This window comes from Hordeum vulgare, chromosome 5H (assembly GCF_904849725.1).
Source record: "Hordeum vulgare subsp. vulgare chromosome 5H, MorexV3_pseudomolecules_assembly, whole genome shotgun sequence".
Classification (NCBI taxonomy): Eukaryota; Viridiplantae; Streptophyta; class Magnoliopsida; order Poales; family Poaceae; genus Hordeum; species Hordeum vulgare.
In genome coordinates, this window is record NC_058522.1 from 486,994,791 (window position 1) to 487,014,709 (window position 19,919).

At 44.0% G+C, this 19,919-nt stretch overlaps 1 protein-coding gene across 1 annotated transcript; it reads left to right on the forward strand.

Moving 5' to 3' along the window:
• The first annotated feature begins 11,654 nt into the window (after window positions 1-11,654).
• LOC123399758 (nucleolar protein 14) lies at window positions 11,655-19,511 on the forward strand. Its single transcript, XM_045094141.1, has 14 exons — window positions 11,655-12,055; window positions 12,144-12,278; window positions 12,580-12,706; window positions 14,630-14,709; window positions 14,801-14,860; window positions 15,582-15,773; window positions 16,198-16,326; window positions 16,526-17,173; window positions 17,278-17,470; window positions 17,559-17,752; window positions 17,975-18,067; window positions 18,143-18,285; window positions 18,381-18,659; window positions 18,787-19,511. The coding sequence occupies exons 1-14, from the start codon at window positions 11,801-11,803 to the stop codon at window positions 19,049-19,051; spliced, it is 2,793 nt and encodes a 930-aa protein (XP_044950076.1). The 5' UTR covers window positions 11,655-11,800; the 3' UTR covers window positions 19,052-19,511.
• Window positions 19,512-19,919: the final 408 nt, after the last annotated feature.

Genomic DNA, 19,919 nt, shown 5'->3' on the forward strand with positions numbered 1-19,919 from the left:
ATTAATATAAATGTGTATTGTGTGTGCTATAATAATATTTTAAGCCAGCCTATACTTGCACTGCACGTGCAAGCTTATTAAAAACGCATGCATCGTTAATTATATTCAATATCTTGTAAGCCTAGCATTAGAGCAACCCGAGGAGAGTCATCGTATTGGCATTTAGCAACCTTCATATCGCATATGGAGTGCGTGCTCCATATGGATATGAAGGCTAGTGAGGTAATGCGCAAACACATAACCTATATAATGAGTGTTTCCATATTGTTGAATCCGTTCGTGTAACATAATAATTTTTCGACCTCCAATACAAATTTAGTTAAAAACCAACAATATTCAGAACCTGAGCACCACAACGTGAGCCTGGATGACCACGAGCACAATAGTGAAGGACATGACAATTTCGACGGCTTACACATGCCGGTGGCGGTTTCAGCATCGATGGCTCGTTTCTGACATTGCTTTTAGCTCTAGGGTGTTGGTTTTGATGACAACAACTAGATACCGACATTGATGCTAGGAATCGTGAGAAACCCTATGACAAGCATCTACATAGATGTTCCTTTTAGTTTTTTTTTTCATAATTTCAAACAACGACACCCATTTTGGTGGTGAGGGCAACTCAATTTCGACGGGTAATGCTTAAACATGTGAGAAGCAGATAATCCATGTGTCATCATGGATTCCCTGCTTCTCACACTTCCAAACATGAACATCAATTTCACTCTTCCCCACATTACACCACTTGCAGGTCGCCGAGTACTTCCGCACACAATGGTAGAAGTTCTGCTAACCAGTTTGGGGACATATATGATAATCATTGCAGAAATCCTTATGTGTCTCCCGAAATGGCTGGTTTTTACCAGCGGTTCTTCTCCTCCGGGAACAACACCTAATTTACTTCCGGTGATAGTGAAGTGGATGCTTTGGGCGGCTAGAATGGAAATGGAGGTTGTGCCCGACTAGAAGGGAACTGGGGATCATTAAAGTTGTGAGCGGCAGGTAGGGCTCGACCAAAAGCTCGTAACTCGTGAGCTTAAAGAACGCTCAATACTTTAGTGGGTTAAGTTCGTAGCTCATTTCTTAATGAATAGAGCTAATCATTAATTTTAACTCGTTAAACTTAACGAGCTTAACAAACGAGCTAATGAGTTTCACAAACATCTCATTAAAGCTCGCTGGTACAACACATCACATGTTCTTATCTTTCGCGAAAACATTTGGTGGTACTGTTGGAAATATGCCCTAGAGGCAATAATAAATTAGTTATTATTATATTTCTTAGTTCATGATAATCGTTTATTATCCATGCTATAATTGTATTGATTGGAAACACAATACTTGTGTGGATACATAGACAAAACACTGTCCCTAGTAAGCCTCTAGTTGACTAGCTCGTTGATCAAAGATGGTCAAGGTTTCCTGGCCATAGGCAAGTGTTGTCACTTGATAACGGGATCACATCATTAGGAGAATCATGTGATGGACTAGACCCAAACTAATAGACGTAGCATGTTGATCGTGTCATTTTGTTGCTACTGTTTTCTGCGTGTCAAGTATTTATTCCTATGACCATGAGATCATATAACTCACTGACACCGGAGGAATGCTTTGTGTGTATCAAACGTCGCAACGTAACTGGGTGACTATAAAGATGCTCTACAGGTATCTCCGAAGGTGTTAGTTGAGTTAGTATGGATCAAGACTGGGATTTGTCACTCCGTGTGAACGGAGAGGTATCTCGGGGCCCACTCGGTAATACAACATCACACACAAGCCTTGCAAGCAATGTAACTTAGTGTAAGTTGCGGGATCTTGTATTACGGAACGAGTAAAGAGACTTGCCAGTAAACGAGATTGAAATAGGTATACGGATACTGACGATCGAATCTCGGGCAAGTAACATACCGAAGGACAAAGGGAATGACATACGGGATTATATGAATCCTTGGCACTGAGGTTCAAACGATAAGATCTTCGTAGAATATGCAGGATCCAATATGGGCATCCAGGTCCCGCTATTGGATATTGACCGAGGAGTCTCTCGGGTCATGTCTACATAGTTCTCGAACCCGCAGGGTCTGCACACTTAAGGTTCGACGTTGTTTTATGCGTATTTGAGTTATATGGTTGGTTACCGAATGTTGTTCGGAGTCCCGGATGAGATCACGGACGTCACGAGGGTTTCCGGAATGGTCCGGAAACGAAGATTGATATATAGGATGACCTCATTTGGTTACCGGAAGGTTTTCGTGCATTACCGGAAAAGTTTCGGGCTCATCGGTAGTGTACCGGGAGTGCCGGGAGGGGTGCCGGGGACCATCGGGAGGGGTGTCACGCCCCAAGGGGTCTCATGGGCTATGGGAAGAGATAAACCAGCCCCTAGTGGGCTGGAATAAGTTCCCACTAAGGCCCATAAGGTTTGAGAAGGAAAAAACACAAGGTGGAAAGAGTTTCCAAGTGGGAAGGTGGAATCCTACTCCAAGTAGGATTGGAGTAGGACTCCTCCACCTCCAATTTCGGCCAAACCTTTAGGTTTTGAGGCTGCCTCCTCCCCTCCCTCCCACCTATATATACGGAGGTTTTAGGGCTGATTTGAGACGACTTTCTCACGGCTGCCCGACCACATACCTCCATAGTTTTTCCTCTAGATCGTGTTTCTGCGGAGCTCGGGCGGAGCCCTGCTGAGACAAGATCATCACCAACCTCCGGAGCGCCGTCACGCTGCCGGAGAACTCTTCTACCTCTCCGTCTCTCTTGCTGGATCAAGAAGGCCGAGATCATCGTCGAGCTGTACGTGTGCTGAACGCGGAGGTGCCGTCCGTTCGGTACTAGATCGTGGGACTGATCGCGGGATTGTTCGCGGGGCGGATCGAGGGACGTGAGGACGTTCCACTACATCAACCGCGATCTCACATCGCTTCTGCTGTACGATCTACAAGGGTACGTAGATCACTCATCCCCTCTCGTAGATGGACATCACCATGATAGGTCTTCGTGCGCGTAGGAAAATTTTTGTTTCCCATGCGTCGTTCCCCTACAGTGGCATCATGAGCTAGGTTCATGCGTAGATGTCTTCTCGAGTAGAACACAAAAGTTTTTGTGGGCGGTGATGTGCGTTTTGCTGCCCTCCTTAGTCTTTTCTTGATTCCGCGGTATTGTTGGATTGAAGCGGCTTGGACCGACATTACTCGTACGCTTACGAGAGACTGGTTTCATCGCTACGAGTAACCCCCTTTGCTCAAAGATGACTGGCAAGTGACTGTTTCTCCAACTTTAGTTGAATCGGATTTGACCGAGGAGGTCCTTGGATGAGGTTAAATAGCAACTCATATATCTCCGTTGTGGTGTTTGCGTAAGTAAGATGCGATCCTACTAGATACCCTCGGTCACCACGTAAAACATGCAACAACAAAATTAGAGGACGTCTAACTTGTTTTTGCAGGGTATGATTGTGATGTGATATGGCCAACGATGTGATGTGATATATTGGATGTATGAGATGATCATGTTGTAATAGAAATATCGACTTGCACGTCGATGGTACGGCAACCGGCAGGAGCCATAGGGTTGTCTTTATACTAACGTTTGTGCTTGCAGATGCGTTTACTATTTTGCTAGGATGTAGCTTTAGTAGTAATAGCATAAGTAGCACGACAACCCCGATGGCAACACGTTGATGGATGATCATGGTGTGGCGCCGGTGACAAGAAGATCGTGCCGGTGCTTTGGTGATGGAGATCAAGAAGCACGTGATGATGGCCATATCATGTCACTTATGAATTGCATGTGATGTTAATCCTTTTATGCACCTTATTTTGCTTAGAACGACGGTAGCATTATGAGGTGATCTCTCACTAAAATTTCAAGACGAAGTTGTGTTCTCCCCGACTGTGCACCGTTGCGACAGTTCTTCGTTTCGAGACACCACGTGATGATCGGGTGTGATAGACTCAACGTTCACATACAACGGGTGCAAAACAGTTGCACACGCAGAACACTCGGGTTAAGCTTGACGAGCCTAGCATGTGCAGACATGGCCTCGGAACACATGAGACCGAAAGGTCGAACATGAATCGTATAGTTGATATGATTAGCATAGAGATGCTTACCACTGAAACTATTCTCGACTCACGTGATGATCGGACTTGAGATAGTGGATTTGGATCATGTACCACTCAAATGACTAGAGAGATGTACTTTTTGAGTGGGAGTTCTTAAGTAATATGATTAATTGAACTAATTGTCATGAACATAGTCTAATGGTCTTTGCGAATTACGATGTAGCTTGCGCTATAGCTCTACTGTTTTTATATGTTCCTAGAGAAAATTTAGTTGAAAATTGATAGTAGCAACCTTTGCAGACTGAGTCTGTAAAACCGAGGATTGTCCTCGTTGCTACGCAGAAAGGCTTATGTCCTTAATGCACCACTCGGTGTGCTGCACCTCGAGCGTCGTCTGTGGATGCTATGAACATCCGACATACACGTTACTGATGACTACACGATAGTTCAGTGCAAGATACTTAATGGCTTAGAAGCAAGGCGCCGAAAACGTTGTAAAACGTCACGGAACATAATTGATGTTCCGAAGAGATGAAATTGTGATTTCATGCTTGTGCCCTTGTTAAGAGGTACGAGACCTCCAAACAAGATTCTTTGTCCACAAAGTAAAGGAGAAAAGCTCAATCGTTGAGCGTGTGCTCAGATTGTCTGAGTACGACAATCACTTGAATCAGGTGGGAGTTAATCTTCCAGATGAGATAGTGATGGTTCTCCAAAGTCACTGCCACCAAGCTATGAGAGCTTCGTGATGAACTATAACATATCAAGGATAGATACAATGATCCTTGAGCGATTCGTGATGTTTTGACACTGCGAAAGTAGAAATCAAAAAGGAGCATCAATAGTTGATGGTTAGTAAAACCACTAAGTTTCAAGAAAGGCGAGGGCTAGAAGGGATACTTCGTGAAACAGCAAAACAGTTGCTGCGCTAATGAAGAGACCCAAGACTAAACCCAAACCCGAGACTAAGTGCTTCTCTAATGAGGGGAACAGTCATTGAGGCGGAGCAACTCTAGATACTTGGTAGATAAGAAGGCTGGCAAAAGTCGAGAGGAGTATATTTGATATACATAATGTTGATGTGTACTTTACTAGTACTCCTAGTAGCACGAGGGTATTGGATACCAGTTCGGTTGCTAAGTGATTAGTAACGCGAAATGAAAGCTACGGCGTAAACGGAGACTAGCTAAAGGCGAGGTGACGATACGTGTTGGAAGTGTTTCCAAGGTTGATATGATCAAACATCGCATGCTCCCTCTACCATCGGGATTGGTGTTAAACCGAAATAATTGTTATTTGGTGCTTGCGTTAAGCATGAACATGATTGGATCGTGTTTGTTGCAAATACGATTATTCATTTAAAGAGAATAATGGTTACTCTGTTTGCTTGAATAATCACCTTTAATGGTTTATTGAATCTCGATCGTAGTGTTACACATGTTCATAATATTGGTGCCAAAAGATACGAGGTAATGATGATAGTACCACTTACTTGTGGAACTGCCGCTTGAGTCATGTCAGTATAAATTGCATGAAGAGGCTCCATGCTGATGGATCTTTGTACTCACCTGATTTCGAATCACTAGTGACATGCAAATCATACCACATGAGCAAGGCCTTGTTTTCATTGAGATGAAATAAGATAGTAACTTGTTGGAAGTGATACATTTTGATGTATGCAGTCCAATGGGTGCTGAGGCACGCAGTGGATATCATTATGTTCTTACTTCACTGACGATTTGAGTAGATACAGGAGTATTTACTTAATGAATCACAAGTCTGAAATGTTGAAAAGTTCAATTCCGTTTCAGAGTGAAGTTCATCGTAACAAGAGGATAAACTGTCTACGATATGATCATGGAAATGAAAATCTGAGTTACGGGTTTTTGGTACGCAGTTAAGACAATGTGGAAATTGTTTCGCAGTTCATGCCACCTGGAACATCATAGTGTGATGATGTGTCTGAACGTCATAGCCACGCACTATTTGGTATGGTGCATACTATGATGTCTCTTATCGAATTACCACTATCGTTTATGGGTTTTGCATTAGAGACAACCGCACTCACTTTAAATAGGGCACCGCGTATTTCCGTTGAGATGACATAGTATAGACTGAGGTTTAGAGAAATCTAAACTGTCGTTTCCTGAAAGTTTGGGGTTTCGACACTTATGTGAAAAAGTTTCAGTCTGATAAGCTCGAACCCAAAGCGGATAAATGCTTCTTCATAGGGTATCCAAAACAGTTGGGTACATCTCCTATCTCAGATCCGAAAGCAAAGTGTTTGTTTCTAGAAACGGATCCTTTCTCGAGGAAAGGTTTCTCTCGAAAGAATTGAGTGGGAGGGTAGTAGAACTTGATGAGGTTATTGAACCATCACTTCAACCAGTGTGTAGCAGGGCGCAGGAAGTTGTTCCTGTGGCGCCTACACCAATTGAAGTGGAAGATGATGATGGTGATCATTGAGCTTCGAATCAAGTTACTACAAACCTCGTAGGTCGACAAGGTCGCGTACTGCTGGAGAGTAGTACGGTAACCCTGTCTTGGAGGTCATGTTGTTGAGCAACAATGAACCTACGAGTTATGGAGAAAGCGATGGTGGGCCCAGATTCCGACAAATGGCTGGAAGCCATGAAATCCGAGAGAGGATCCATGTATGAAAACAAAGTGTAGACTTTGGAAGAATTACTTGATGGTCATAGGACTATTGAGTAAAAGATGGATCTTTAAAGGAAAACAGACGATGATGGTGATAAGTCACTATTAAGAAAAGCTCGACTTGTCACAAAGATGTTTTCGACAAGATCAAACAGTTGACTATGATGAGACTTTCTCACTCATAGCGATGCTAAAGGTCTGTTAGAATTATGTTAGTTGTTGATGCATTATTTATGAAATATTGCACGTAGGATGTCAAAACATTGTTTCCTCGACGGTTTCCTTGAGGAAACATTGTATGTGATACAACCAGAAGTTTTTGTCGATCCTAAAGATGCTAGCAAGTATGCAAGCTCCAGTGATCCTTCAATGGACTGGTGCAAGCATCTCGGAGTTGGAATAAGCACTTTGATGAGATGATCAAAGATTTTGGGTATGTACAAGGTTTATGAGAAACTTGTATTTCCAAAGAAGTGAGTGGGAGCACTGTAGAATTTCTGATAGGTATATGTGGTTGACATATTGTGGATCAGAAGTAATGTAGAATTTCTGTAAAGCATACAAGGTTATTTGAAAGAAGTTTTCAAAGGAGTACCTGGATTACGCTACTTGAACGTTGAGCATCAAAGATCTATGGAGATAGATCGAAAGCGCTTAATAGAAGTTTCAACAAGATGCATGCCTTGACAAGTTTTTGAAAGAGTTCAAAATAGACCAGCAAAGAAGGAGTTCTTGGTTGCGTTGTGAGGTGTGAATTTGAGTAAGACTCAAAAACCGACCATGGCAGAATAAAGAGAATAGACGAAGGTCGTCTTCTATGCCTTAGCCGTAGAAATCTAAAGTATGCCATGCTGTGTACCGCACCTGAAGTGTGCCTTGACTCAAAGTATGTTGAGAGGTACAGAGAGTGATCCATGATTGAATCACTAGCAGCGGTCGAAGTTTATCCTTAGTAACTAATGGACTAAGGAATTTTTCTCGATTATGGAGGTGGTTAAAGAGTTTGTCGTAAAGGGTTACGTCAATGCAAGCTTTGACACTAATCCGGATAACTATGAGTAGTGAAACGGATTCGTATAGTAGAGTAGATATTTGGAGCATTTCCGAATAGCACGTAGTAGCATCATCTATAAGATGACATAAAGATTTGTAGAGAACGCACGAATCTGAAAGTTTCAGAACCGTTGACTAAAACCTCTCTCACGAGCAAGACGTGATCAGACCCCATAACTATATGGGTGTTGGATTCGTTGGAATCACATGGTGATGTGAACTAGATTATTGACTCTAGTGCAAGTGGGAGACTGTTGGAAATATGCCCTAGAGGCAATAATAAATTAGTTATTATTATATTTCTTAGTTCATGATAATAGTTTATTATCCATGCTATAATTGTATTGATTGGAAACACAATACTTGTGTGGATACATAGACAAAACACTGTCCCTAGTAAGCCTCTAGTTGACTAGCTCGTTGATCAAAGATGGTCAAGGTTTCCTGGCCATAGGCAAGTGTTGTCACTTGATAACGGGATCACATCATTAGGAGAATCATGTGATGGACTAGACCCAAACTAATAGACGTAGCATGTTGATCGTGTCATTTTGTTGCTACTGTTTTCTGCGTGTCAAGTATTTATTCCTATGACCATGAGATCATATAACTCACTGACACCGGAGGAATGCTTTGTGTGTATCAAACGTCGCAACGTAACTGGGTGACTATAAAGATGCTCTACAGGTATCTCCGAAGGTGTTAGTTGAGTTAGTATGGATCAAGACTGGGATTTGTCACTCCGTGTGAACGGAGAGGTATCTCGGGGCCCACTCGGTAATACAACATCACACACAAGCCTTGCAAGCAATGTAACTTAGTGTAAGTTGCGGGATCTTGTGTTACGGAACGAGTAAAGAGACTTGCCAGTAAACGAGATTGAAATAGGTATACGGATACTGACGATCGAATCTCGGGCAAGTAACATACCGAAGGACAAAGGGAATGACATACGGGATTATATGAATCCTTGGCACTGAGGTTCAAACGATAAGATCTTCGTAGAATATGCAGGATCCAATATGTGCTTCCAGGTCCCGCTATTGGATATTGACCGAGGAGTCTCTCGGGTCATGTCTACATAGTTCTCGAACCCGCAGGGTCTGCACACTTAAGGTTCGACGTTGTTTTATGCGTATTTGAGTTATATGGTTGGTTACCGAATGTTGTTCGGAGTCCCGGATGAGATCACGGACGTCACGAGGGTTTCCGGAATGGTCCGGAAACGAAGATTGATATATAGGATGACCTCATTTGGTTACCGGAAGGTTTTCGTGCATTACCGGAAAAGTTTCGGGCTCATCGGTAGTGTACCGGGAGTGCCGGGAGGGGTGCCGGGGACCATCGGGAGGGGTGTCACGCCCCAAGGGGTCTCATGGGCTATGGGAAGAGATAAACCAGCCCCTAGTGGGCTGGAATAAGTTCCCACTAAGGCCCATAAGGTTTGAGAAGGAAAAAACACAAGGTGGAAAGAGTTTCCAAGTGGGAAGGTGGAATCCTACTCCAAGTAGGATTGGAGTAGGACTCCTCCACCTCCAATTTCGGCCAAACCTTTAGGTTTTGAGGCTGCCTCCTCCCCTCCCTCCCACCTATATATACGGAGGTTTTAGGGCTGATTTGAGACGACTTTCTCACGGCTGCCCGACCACATACCTCCATAGTTTTTCCTCTAGATCGTGTTTCTGCGGAGCTCGGGCGGAGCCTGCTGAGACAAGATCATCACCAACCTTCGGAGCGCCGTCACGCTGCCGGAGAACTCTTCTACCTCTCCGTCTCTCTTGCTGGATCAAGAAGGCCGAGATCATCGTCGAGCTGTACGTGTGCTGAACGCGGAGGTGCCGTCCGTTCGGTACTAGATCGTGGGACTGATCGCAGGATTGTTCGCGGGGCGGATCGAGGGACGTGAGGACGTTCCACTACATCAACCGCGATCTCACATCGCTTCTGCTGTACGATCTACAAGGGTACGTAGATCACTCATCCCCTCTCGTAGATGGACATCACCATGATAGGTCTTCGTGCGCGTAGGAAATTTTTTGTTTCCCATGCGTCGTTCCCCTACAGGTACCTCAATACGGCTAATCAATCAAATTGATCCATCCCAACCCATAGGAGGCAACAAACTAGCGCACCTCCTCCCGTAGTTAACACATTCATTTGGAAAAATTATATGCACTCTCTCATCCATAGGTCATAGCATATCGTAATATGTTAATCGTGAACACTCACGAGCTTAACGAGTTTAACGAACAGAGCCGAACATTGTTTTTGCTCATTATGTTTAACGAGCCGAACCTTAATGAGCACGAGCTTAACAAGCTGAGCCTGAATGAACCGAGCAACTCGTTAATCCACCCCTAGCAACGGTCAATGGGAAAACACAAGGGTAAAATAGCCACCGGTCGGCGCAGGAGGCGAGGATGGAGCTAAAAGTTCCCTCTCTGCCGAGCGATTGGCGGATGGCGCGAGATCTAAACTAACACGCCATCTTCTGGGAGACGTGGAGGGGGGGAGCTGAAACTTCCCTCCCGTGCAAGCGGTTGACCGTTGACGGATGGCTCGCGCTCCAAAACAACACCCCAAGCTCCAAATATGAAGGCTCACACGTTGATATATGGAGTGAGTTCCTTCAATTATACCGATCGATTTGATGACTTTGCTAGAGTGTGATTTTGGATCAATCACTATATTAGCAATTGTTATGATGATCAGAGTCATATACGAAAACTTAGGATGTATTTAAGGTCTGAGAGCCCATTCCCATGTTTAGTTAGCCAAGCGGATTGGAACTCATCAGGCCCAGAAAACGAAAGTCGTTCACGCACCTCTCGCTTCCCCCTCCCCCTTTCTTAATGCCGGCACCCTCCCGCACCCTCTCCTCCCCCGTCTCAGCGACGCCACCTCCATGCTTCTCCTCCCCGTCGTGATGGAGCGCATCAACAATTTGGCGGTGACCTAGCTGCGAGTGAAGAGCTACCTTGCAGCGACGACGAACAAGCCGACAGCTACCTGGCAGCAAGGCAAGCAGGGGCGGAGCTCCCGATAGGGCGAGATCGGGCACTCGCCCCACCTTGACTTTTGATGATTTTGTTTTACGTACACGTTTATACAGCTTTGTCAATCGCTAAACACATGAAACTGCCTTAAAATCACCATTAAGCGTTTCTGGGCCGTGATGGAATATTGCACCTACCTGGAAGACTTATTTGGCCATAGCAACTAGTAGGCCCTGCACTAGTCTCGCTCGATCCAGGCATCTACTCCTACGTTCGTCCACGCCACACGCAAACCCTAGAAGCCAACATGAGCACCAAGCGCGTGTGTGAGGCCGATGACCGACAAGTGCGCGCAAGGACGTGGTCGCGTACTCGCGTTTCCAGCAGCCAGCAGAAGCGCGCATAGCTAGAGGGAGGCGACAAACAGAAAAGGAAAATGGCTAGCAAAGAAGAAGGGGGATGTAATTTGTTTTGAATTTTAGTGTCATTTTTACAGAAAATGGTTTGACATTCTACAACTACAATGCTGTGATTAGTGGCATTTGTTTGATGAATGAAGCTTATTGGCTTATTGCTTTGCTTGTTTTCTTTTAGAACTTGATCGAATGGATAAATTGCTTAAGCTGTTTTCTCCAAATTCAGGTATGTGGGTTGAAAAAAAATACAACCATGGCGTTGTCAATTTAGTTTGCATTAAAAAAATGCTTAACAGTTCGTCCCGCCTTAAAAAACTTTCATCCTCCGTCACTGGTTTGCCATGTTCAAAAAAGAGTCGCCAGCCCTCTCATCTCATCCCATGCTTTTTTTTTTCACAAGGCAATCGTGTGGGACCGGGCCTCCGAGGACGCAATAAGAGGCCCATCTTGTAGCCCAGGCCTAGGTTACGAAGCAAACGGTGGCAGCCCATAGCGGGGGTGTTACGCATAACACACCTCTCCTCGCGCAGAGCCACCACCCCCGCCGCCGCCGCCCGTCCCGTCGCGCAGCCGCCTCGCCGCCGCCCCCACGACGTCGCGCTCCGTCTCGGCCATGGCGAAGACGAAGCCGATGGCAGCTGGCGCGGCCTCGGCGGACAAGAAAACGAACAAGAAGAAAGGCAAGGGCACTATGAAGGGGAGGAACGGCCCGGCGGCCGTGGCCATGAAGGCGCGCGGGGCCGCGGCGGCGGAGCGGAGCAACCCCTTCGAGGCCATCTGGTCGCGCCGCAAGTTCGACGTGCTCGGCAAGAAGCGCAAGGGCGAGGAGAGGCGCACCTCCCGCTCCCGCTCCGACGCTGTCCACAAGGTAATGTGCTGAGCTGCTAATAGACCGACCGATTTTCGGGCCAAGCTCGATTCTTTGGCCTGATGTCGCGGCGTGGCTTGGTTTGCAGAGGGAGAACACCCTGCTCAAGGAGTTCGAGCAGAGCGCCAAGTCGTCCGTCTTCCATGACCGGCGCATCGGCGAGAGGGACGAGACTCTGCCCGAGTACGACAAGGCCATCCTCCGTCAGCAGCGAGAGCACATGGTATGCGCCGCTTACCTCGGTTATATCCACAGTCACTCTGTTTGCGCAGCATTCTCTAGCCAACAATGAGATTCGGTTGGGCACATAAAACTGCATGGATTAGAGATGCAAATTGGGAAACCAGTGTTCTTGTTGTGTTATAGGAAACAAATTATGCATGTTTAGTCCCCTTCATTTCTTGTCTATCAGTATGTGCCATGCATTGTAAGCCTGCGCTCGAAGTGCCTTTTCTCATTTTGGTGACGGCGACGGTGTGTGTCCAAGAGTTTGTTAAGTTTACCCCCTTGCTCATGATTTCTAGGCAAAGTTGAAACGAGCAAGCAAATACAATCTGCCCGACGAGGAGGATGACGAGGATCCTCACACACTTTTGGGAAATGACGATTTCAATGAAGAGGTGCCTATCGGTGACGACAGTGATGAAGAAGGTCTGTCTTAAGCTCTCATCTAAGTATCTTACAATATATTTTATTGGCCCATGTTTTTTGCTTCGTGGGGTACTTCTGACTCTCCTGTGTTATGTGTACCTATGTATCTCACATTTGTATTTTACAAACTACTGCAGTATTTCAAGTTAGTATTTAGTTTATTATGTAAAACAGAGCATTTAAAAGACTAAAAGATATATGTTGTCCATCCAAAATAAATTAAAATTTTGTTGATAGCCTGCAAAACAAACCTTTTGGAGTTCTGCTTGTCGTGTAGATTCCTGGGGCCAAAGGCTGGACACATAAACTGGGATTATATAGCATTTAAAGTCTAAAAGATATATGTTGTCCATCCAAAAAATAATATTTTTTTGTCGATGGTCTGCAAAACAAAACTTTTGGAGTTCTGCTTGTTCTTCTGAGAAATTCTGTAGATTACTGTAGTCTGACACCTAGTTTTAGGGTTGCTCTGAGAGACTCTGAAATTTGTTCATTCTATTTGTTCTGAGGGATGCAAGTGTTACGGGCACATACAGGTGTTGGAATTGACTTGAATTTAGGTCTCTGGCTTGGCAATAATTTCTTGATGTTGGCAAATAACAGCTGGAATCCAAAGCATGGGTTGGAATTTGACACGCCTGACTCAGCAAAATAATCTGGGACGGGGTTGTCCCTAGTAAAGCTGATAAGATAGCGTCCCTAGTAAAGCTGATAAGATAGCGTAACATAACTTTCTACTGTAGATATTTGATGGGGGTGCTACGCGTCAGCCGGCTGATCCGATCTAAGTTATTCACCGTATGATCCTTATTCGCAACAAGAGTATTGTTTCAGAAACATAGGTGAATATTGTAACAAGAGTTTTCTTTTGGAAACTCCGTCGACGATTATTGCAACAAGAGCTTTGTTTGAGAAACACAGATCTGTCTTGCAGACGAGCGAGAATCTTTTGCAACACAAGTCTTGCTAGAAAAACATTTGCAACAAAGATCGTGTTGCATTTTTTTCTGAAACAGAGGTTTAGTTGCATAATTTTTTAAGGATTTTTTTTTGCAAACGCAGGTCTTGCTACTGACTTTTTCTGCAACAGAGGTATTGTTGCAGACTTTTTCTGCAACAGAGGTGATGTAGCGAAAGCTGCCGTTGCAGAATTTTTTGCAACAGAGGTCTTGTTGCAGAAATCTTTGTAACACATGTGTTGTTGCAGAAAACTTCCGACCAGATATCGCCGGAGCTGCCGCTAATCACCCACTCTAGCACCGCCCATTCCGACCCTCCGCATCGCGCAGCTCCGGCCTCTGCTCGCTGACAGCGGCAAGATTGCTTCACCGCCCTCTGCATGATCTCCTTCCTAACCTCAGCTTGCTTACCGGATCTCGGTGTGGGATCCACCGCGTCCTAACCTCAGTTTGCTCGCCGCCGGCGGCAACGCTGGCCCATTAGGTGGGTGCGATGGCAGGGCCGTCTGCCAGCGCCTCGGCTTGATCTATAGCGGGGGAAGAAGATAATGCTAGAGAGAGAGGAGAGCACGGCTAAGAGTTGTTTCAGGAGTGGAGACGTGTGCAGGCCCACAAGACACGTGTAGATCGTGCAGAGCGGCGGACGAAAATTGCGGATCCGCCGGGTGATGGCAATCATTTCCCATATTTGATTTAGCTATCAATGTTTGTTATTGTTCAGTATCTTAAATCCCTTGTGCTCTCCACGTTTGGTAACCACTGATTTTTCCCTGCATCACACATGACCTAGTTTCAGTTTTGGCACTTAGTTTGCTAGGCTCAGCGTTGGGAATGTATGATGGTGTTATTGGAGAAAATATTTATGTTAACATATTAAAGCATTATAAGGATTAGAATCCCCATCTACCGAAACTGATGTTAATGTTTCTATTTTGCTTAATGTGTTAACCTTTTGCATTTTCAGGTAACACGCTCTCAAAGAAGCGCTTATCTCTCCAAAGTAGTGATCTCCCTTCAGAAACTGATCTGCCCGGAGAAACACATGTAATGTTTCTTTGGAGTTACTAATTACAGTTATATCTCATTTGTAATCGATATGCTGTGTCCTTAATCTAGTTATTACTCCTGTTTGCAGGGTCACAAGAGCAAAAAGGAAGTTATGTCAGAGATCATTTTGAAGAGTAAATTTTACAAGGTAGAGTATCCTTTGTGTATAAAAATCATTATTCCTTCTGTTGCTGCCTTTTTTTTTTTCCGTCTTGGGGTATCACCTAGAACACTTCCTATCATTCTGGAACTTAAATAAACTGTTCTAAAATTTCCCTAAATTTTATTATTTGGTTGGATACATGATGCTTATTTCACTGTTTTCAACTTCTGGTCTTTGCTTTTTCCAAATTGTTTTCAAAGGTATAATCAAAAGAACCCTTGATATAGCTTTGTATGTTTGCCTTAGTGCCTTCCATGACAAAAGTGACCAAGTGTTTATCAGTGCGGTGAAGCTAGACATATGTGGATGTGAGGGATTAGATAAACAGAGGATATCATTCTTATATAATGGATGCACAGCTTGAACTCGGACATATTAGACTCCTTGACTTCCTAATACAATATTATTGGACTCATTCCAATCCTGCCACCTCCTATTTCCTTTATAGTTCCATGTTGCTGACTTGCACAGTTGCACTATGCTTGTCCAATGTCCAAAACGCCAGTAATGTGATATTTTTATTTTACCGAATTATGCTATATTCATGCTGCTTTATGCATGACCTTATTAGATTGGTATTGCAGGTCTGTTGGGTTGTGTACATGATTTGCAGTTTTGCACACACTATACTTGTTATCCTGCATTCTTCTATTTCCATGTTTGTAGCATGAAGTGGATACATTAACATAATTTTGTCTTGTTGCAGGCCCAAAAAGCCAAGGAAAAGGAAGAGGATGAACATCTTGTTGACAAGTTAGATAGTGATTTTGCATTGCTGGCCCAGACGCCAGCACTTCTATCCCTGACCGAGTCAGCTAGAGTGAACACACATAAAAACAATTCAAGTACAATCCATAAAGATTCATCTGGTCTGACCGGAAAGGAGATTTTCAATAAGGTAGCATTTAATGCTTGTCTTCCTATTTAGATCATCAACAAACCCAAGATTATTCACTATATTACATAGCTTTCAGTCGACAATTAATCTGGTAGTATGGGTGGAACCTCTTTTATGTTATTAGAAATCGGTGCACACACCAAACACTGCACACACATGTAAGCTTGAAAAGAGAAAATAGAAGACTGGACATAGTAGCCTATTAGTTGATTTGCTTTAAATTTTGTGGACCAGTTTATGCGTCTATTCCTAAAGATTTGCCCATCCTTAGTGGAGTCGCTCCTCTCATTTGGTACCTTGGGATGAAGTGTGTACAGCAGCATGTTCACTTCTAATTTCGCAAATTTTGATTGTTGTGCATGGGTAATATGTTATCTTTGCCAGTTCCTGGTACTGAAGTTGCACATTGTTTGTTGCATTCCAGGAAAAGCCAGACGCATACGACAAACTGGTGAAAGAAATGGTGATGGATCAACGTGCTCGCCCGTCAGACAGGACAAAAACCCCAGAAGAACTAGCTCAGGAAGAAAAAGAACGTCTTGAGAAGTTGGAGGTTCGTCCGATCAAACTGTTGCATTGGATGCAACTGCTGCTTGCATATTTAAAGTTAGCCTTTTCTGTCCATCCTAGAGTTGTTTTTGTGAACTCTAGTGTGGTTTTAGGTTTAGCTTATAATCCTACCACATCAGTGGTGTTTTTGATGATGGAAGTACTGATATTAAATCGCTTGCTGATGCTTAATGACATTGTAGAAGGAACGTCACAAGCGGATGCTTGGAACCGCTGAGTCCTCTGATGAAGAAGATGATGATAGCGAGGATGATGATCATCGTATGAGGGCGGATAACTCAAAACCTATATCTGGCGATGATCTTGGTGATTCCTTCTCTTTTGACGAGCCAACAAAAGGGAAAGGTTTGGTTGACGAAATTTATGAGAGGGAGGGTAGAAAGATAGGTGAAGGTTTAGCATCTGATGATGAAGGAAGTGATGACAGTGGTGAGGATGAGGATGAGGATGATGAAGAAGATGCTGGTGATGAAGAGGATTCAAGTGATAATGACTTCCGTAATATGCCGGCAAGGGACTGGGAGCAAAGTGACGACGATGAGGTTGCTGTAGAAGAAGATGAGAAGGATGATGTCAAAGATAAAGAACAAGCTATTGGGGACAAAGTTATGAAAACAAATGCACAAAATTTGAAGACAGTATCTAATGCAAAGCAAAAACCGCATGGCAAGGATGAAGATCTTCCTTTTGTGATAGAAGCACCAAATAACTTACAAGATCTATGCTCTTTGGTAGATGGTCGCTCAGAAACTGAAATAGCTGAGATTATAAGCCGGATACGTACTTGCAATTCAATAAGGCTTACACCTGAAAACAGAAAGAAAATGCAAGTATGTGGCAAACTAAATTCATCTGGTTATTATCAAATATATTTACTTAATTATTCATTATCATTCCCATTGCATCCATCAATGTATCCTCAAATATTTTGCAGGTTTTCTATGGTGTTCTCCTGCAGTACTTTGCAGTTTTAGCTACTCAGAGTCCAGTGAAGTTTAAAGTAATCGAGACCCTTGTTAAACCCTTAATTGAGATGAGTGGAGAGACACCGTATTTTGCTGCAATATGTGCTAGGGAACGACTTATTCATACACGTGCTCGTCTATGTGAAGACATCAAAGTTCCAGGTTTCTGAGGCCATTCTTTTTAAACTGGAAATTGGTTTTGTTGTCATTGATCTGCCATCCTTATTATGTGGTCTCTTTAAACTTACAGGAAAAAGCAGCTTGCCTAGTTTGAAGACATTACTTCTCCTGAGGTTATGGTCTCTTATATTCCCCTGCTCCGACTTCCGGCATGCTGTAGCAACTCCAATGCTTCTGCTTATGTGCGAATATCTGATGCGATGCCCTATACAGTCTGGCCGAGATGCAGCTGTTGGTTCTTTCTTGTGCTCCATGGTGCTTGCGGTATGCTCTCGAGCCTTATATTATCTTGTGCATTAGTTTATCTTTCTCCCCGATGAGTACATATTGTATGCTCCAGAGACCTAATTAGCATGAATAATTTGAATGGCAAAAGCCAATTAGCTGAATTTCTTCTGTTCCTTCATTCCCAAGTACAACATGGAATTCCTTCCCCCACTTCTACAGCAGGAAATATTCATAATGCCTGCAAATTTCAATCTGTAGGCCACTAAAGAATCAAAAAAGTTCTGCCCGGAAGCTATCAGTTTTCTGCAAACTCTTTTGGTAACATCACTTAAAGGAGAAGTTAGCAATCAGGTAAATAAGAATTCAGTTGTTGAGATACATTTCAGCTTGCTGCTTCATATTAAAACTGAATCTCCTTTGGTATAGATTAATGACCAGTTTATGGAGCTCAAGACATTGAAACCATGGCTTTATATCAGTGAGCAAGTGCATGAGGTGAATCGTATGAATATCCTCGACCTAATGAGCATGGATCCTGATTCCCCGTTCTTCTCATCTGATAATTTCAAGTGAGCACCTGGTTTTTGTGGACTCGCAATTTAATACTGGAAGTTGCCGTTTTACATGTTATATATTTATCTTATAAACACACATTTCCTGACAGGGCTGGTGTACTTCTGTCTGTGGCTGAATGTTTGAGGGGCTTTGTCATTATACATGAAGGGCTGTGCTCTTTTCCAGAAATTTTCATGCCAGTTTCTTCTCTGCTGCAAAAAATTATGGAAAAATCCAAGTTGCCTGCCCTGTTACGAGAAATTTTCCAAGAAGTCGTCGACTTGATTAAGAAGAGAAGTGACGAACACCATGCTTCAAGAGAGCCACTCCAAATGCGAAAGCAGAAGCCGGAACCAATCAAACAGCTGAATCCCAAATTTGAGGAGAAGTATGTATGCTTGTCATTCCGTGTTGCCAGCTTCTTGTCGCTGTTATGCTCTGTTTTGGCATCTCCTGTTCTGTTGTTGAAAAGGTCTAATTATGCATTTCACACATCCTTCTTCTCTTTGGTGCAGTTATGTAAAGGGTCTTAATTACGATCCTGACCGACAAAGGGCAGAAGAGAAGAAGATGAAGAGACGCTTGAAGAGTGAGAAGAGAGGGGCGATGTCCGAGCTCCGTAAAGACAATTATTTCCTGGCTGCTGTGAAAGAGAAGGATAGGATGAGACACGAGCAAGAGAGGTCTGAAAAGTATGGCAAGGCATTGGCTTTCCTCCAAGAACAAGAAAGCGCTTTTAAATGTGGGCAGCTGGGAAAAGGCAAAAAAAGGAGGAGGTGATAAGTTGATCATGTTGCCGCCGCAGTTACGTTCGTCCACTCCCTTCCTGTGCGCTGGAGATAGAAACAGGCATGCCCCTGGTGACCTCGTCATGCCCCATTTTAACCGCCTTTTTGCCACTTCATGGCCACACACCGGAATACAAGAGTGATCATATGAAATGCGTGAAACACTTCACACAGCGTCATCTTCGACCAAATACTGATGCGGATGGAGGTGTTATGTTTATTGCACTCAGGAGTAGAGTTGCTCTAGAGTGCTGCAATAGTAGTAGTAATCTAATTTAGCGCAGGAAGCGATTTTGTTGTTATTTTCTTCCAGATTTCTTGTATGCGCTGTTACTCTTGAGATGCATCTGAACCGACACAATCCTTTTCGTCTCGTCGTTTTTCCCAAATTGACGGAAAGACATCCTGCACTAGGATTTAATCATTGGTGATAATACTGTTGCTCAATGCCACTTTGAGTGATGTGTGGCCCTTTTTGGCATGGTTTTCTTCTGCCTCTACACTCCGTAGCATGCTCTGTTTGCCGCCATGCAAATTAATACCACATCTCGTATAGCATTTGGTCGTCTGCTGTGCCACAAGTTTGGTGCATCCGAGCTGGAGCAGCCTCAGGTTGTCACCATCTCACAGCTTCAAGTGGTCACTCAGCGCTTGTACGTGCGTGCGCCCGACGGTGCACACACCAAACCACTCTGCAAATCATGCAAGCCACAAAGCGGCTTTACAATGCCTTGAGCTCCTCTGACCTCAGTGTGCATTATTTGTCAGTCTTGCTTCCCATGCCTTTCTTTTTCCTCCCATATGCCTTTTTTAGGTCAGGTGTCACCAATCATGGAACCACACCTGTGGCGCCAATCAGC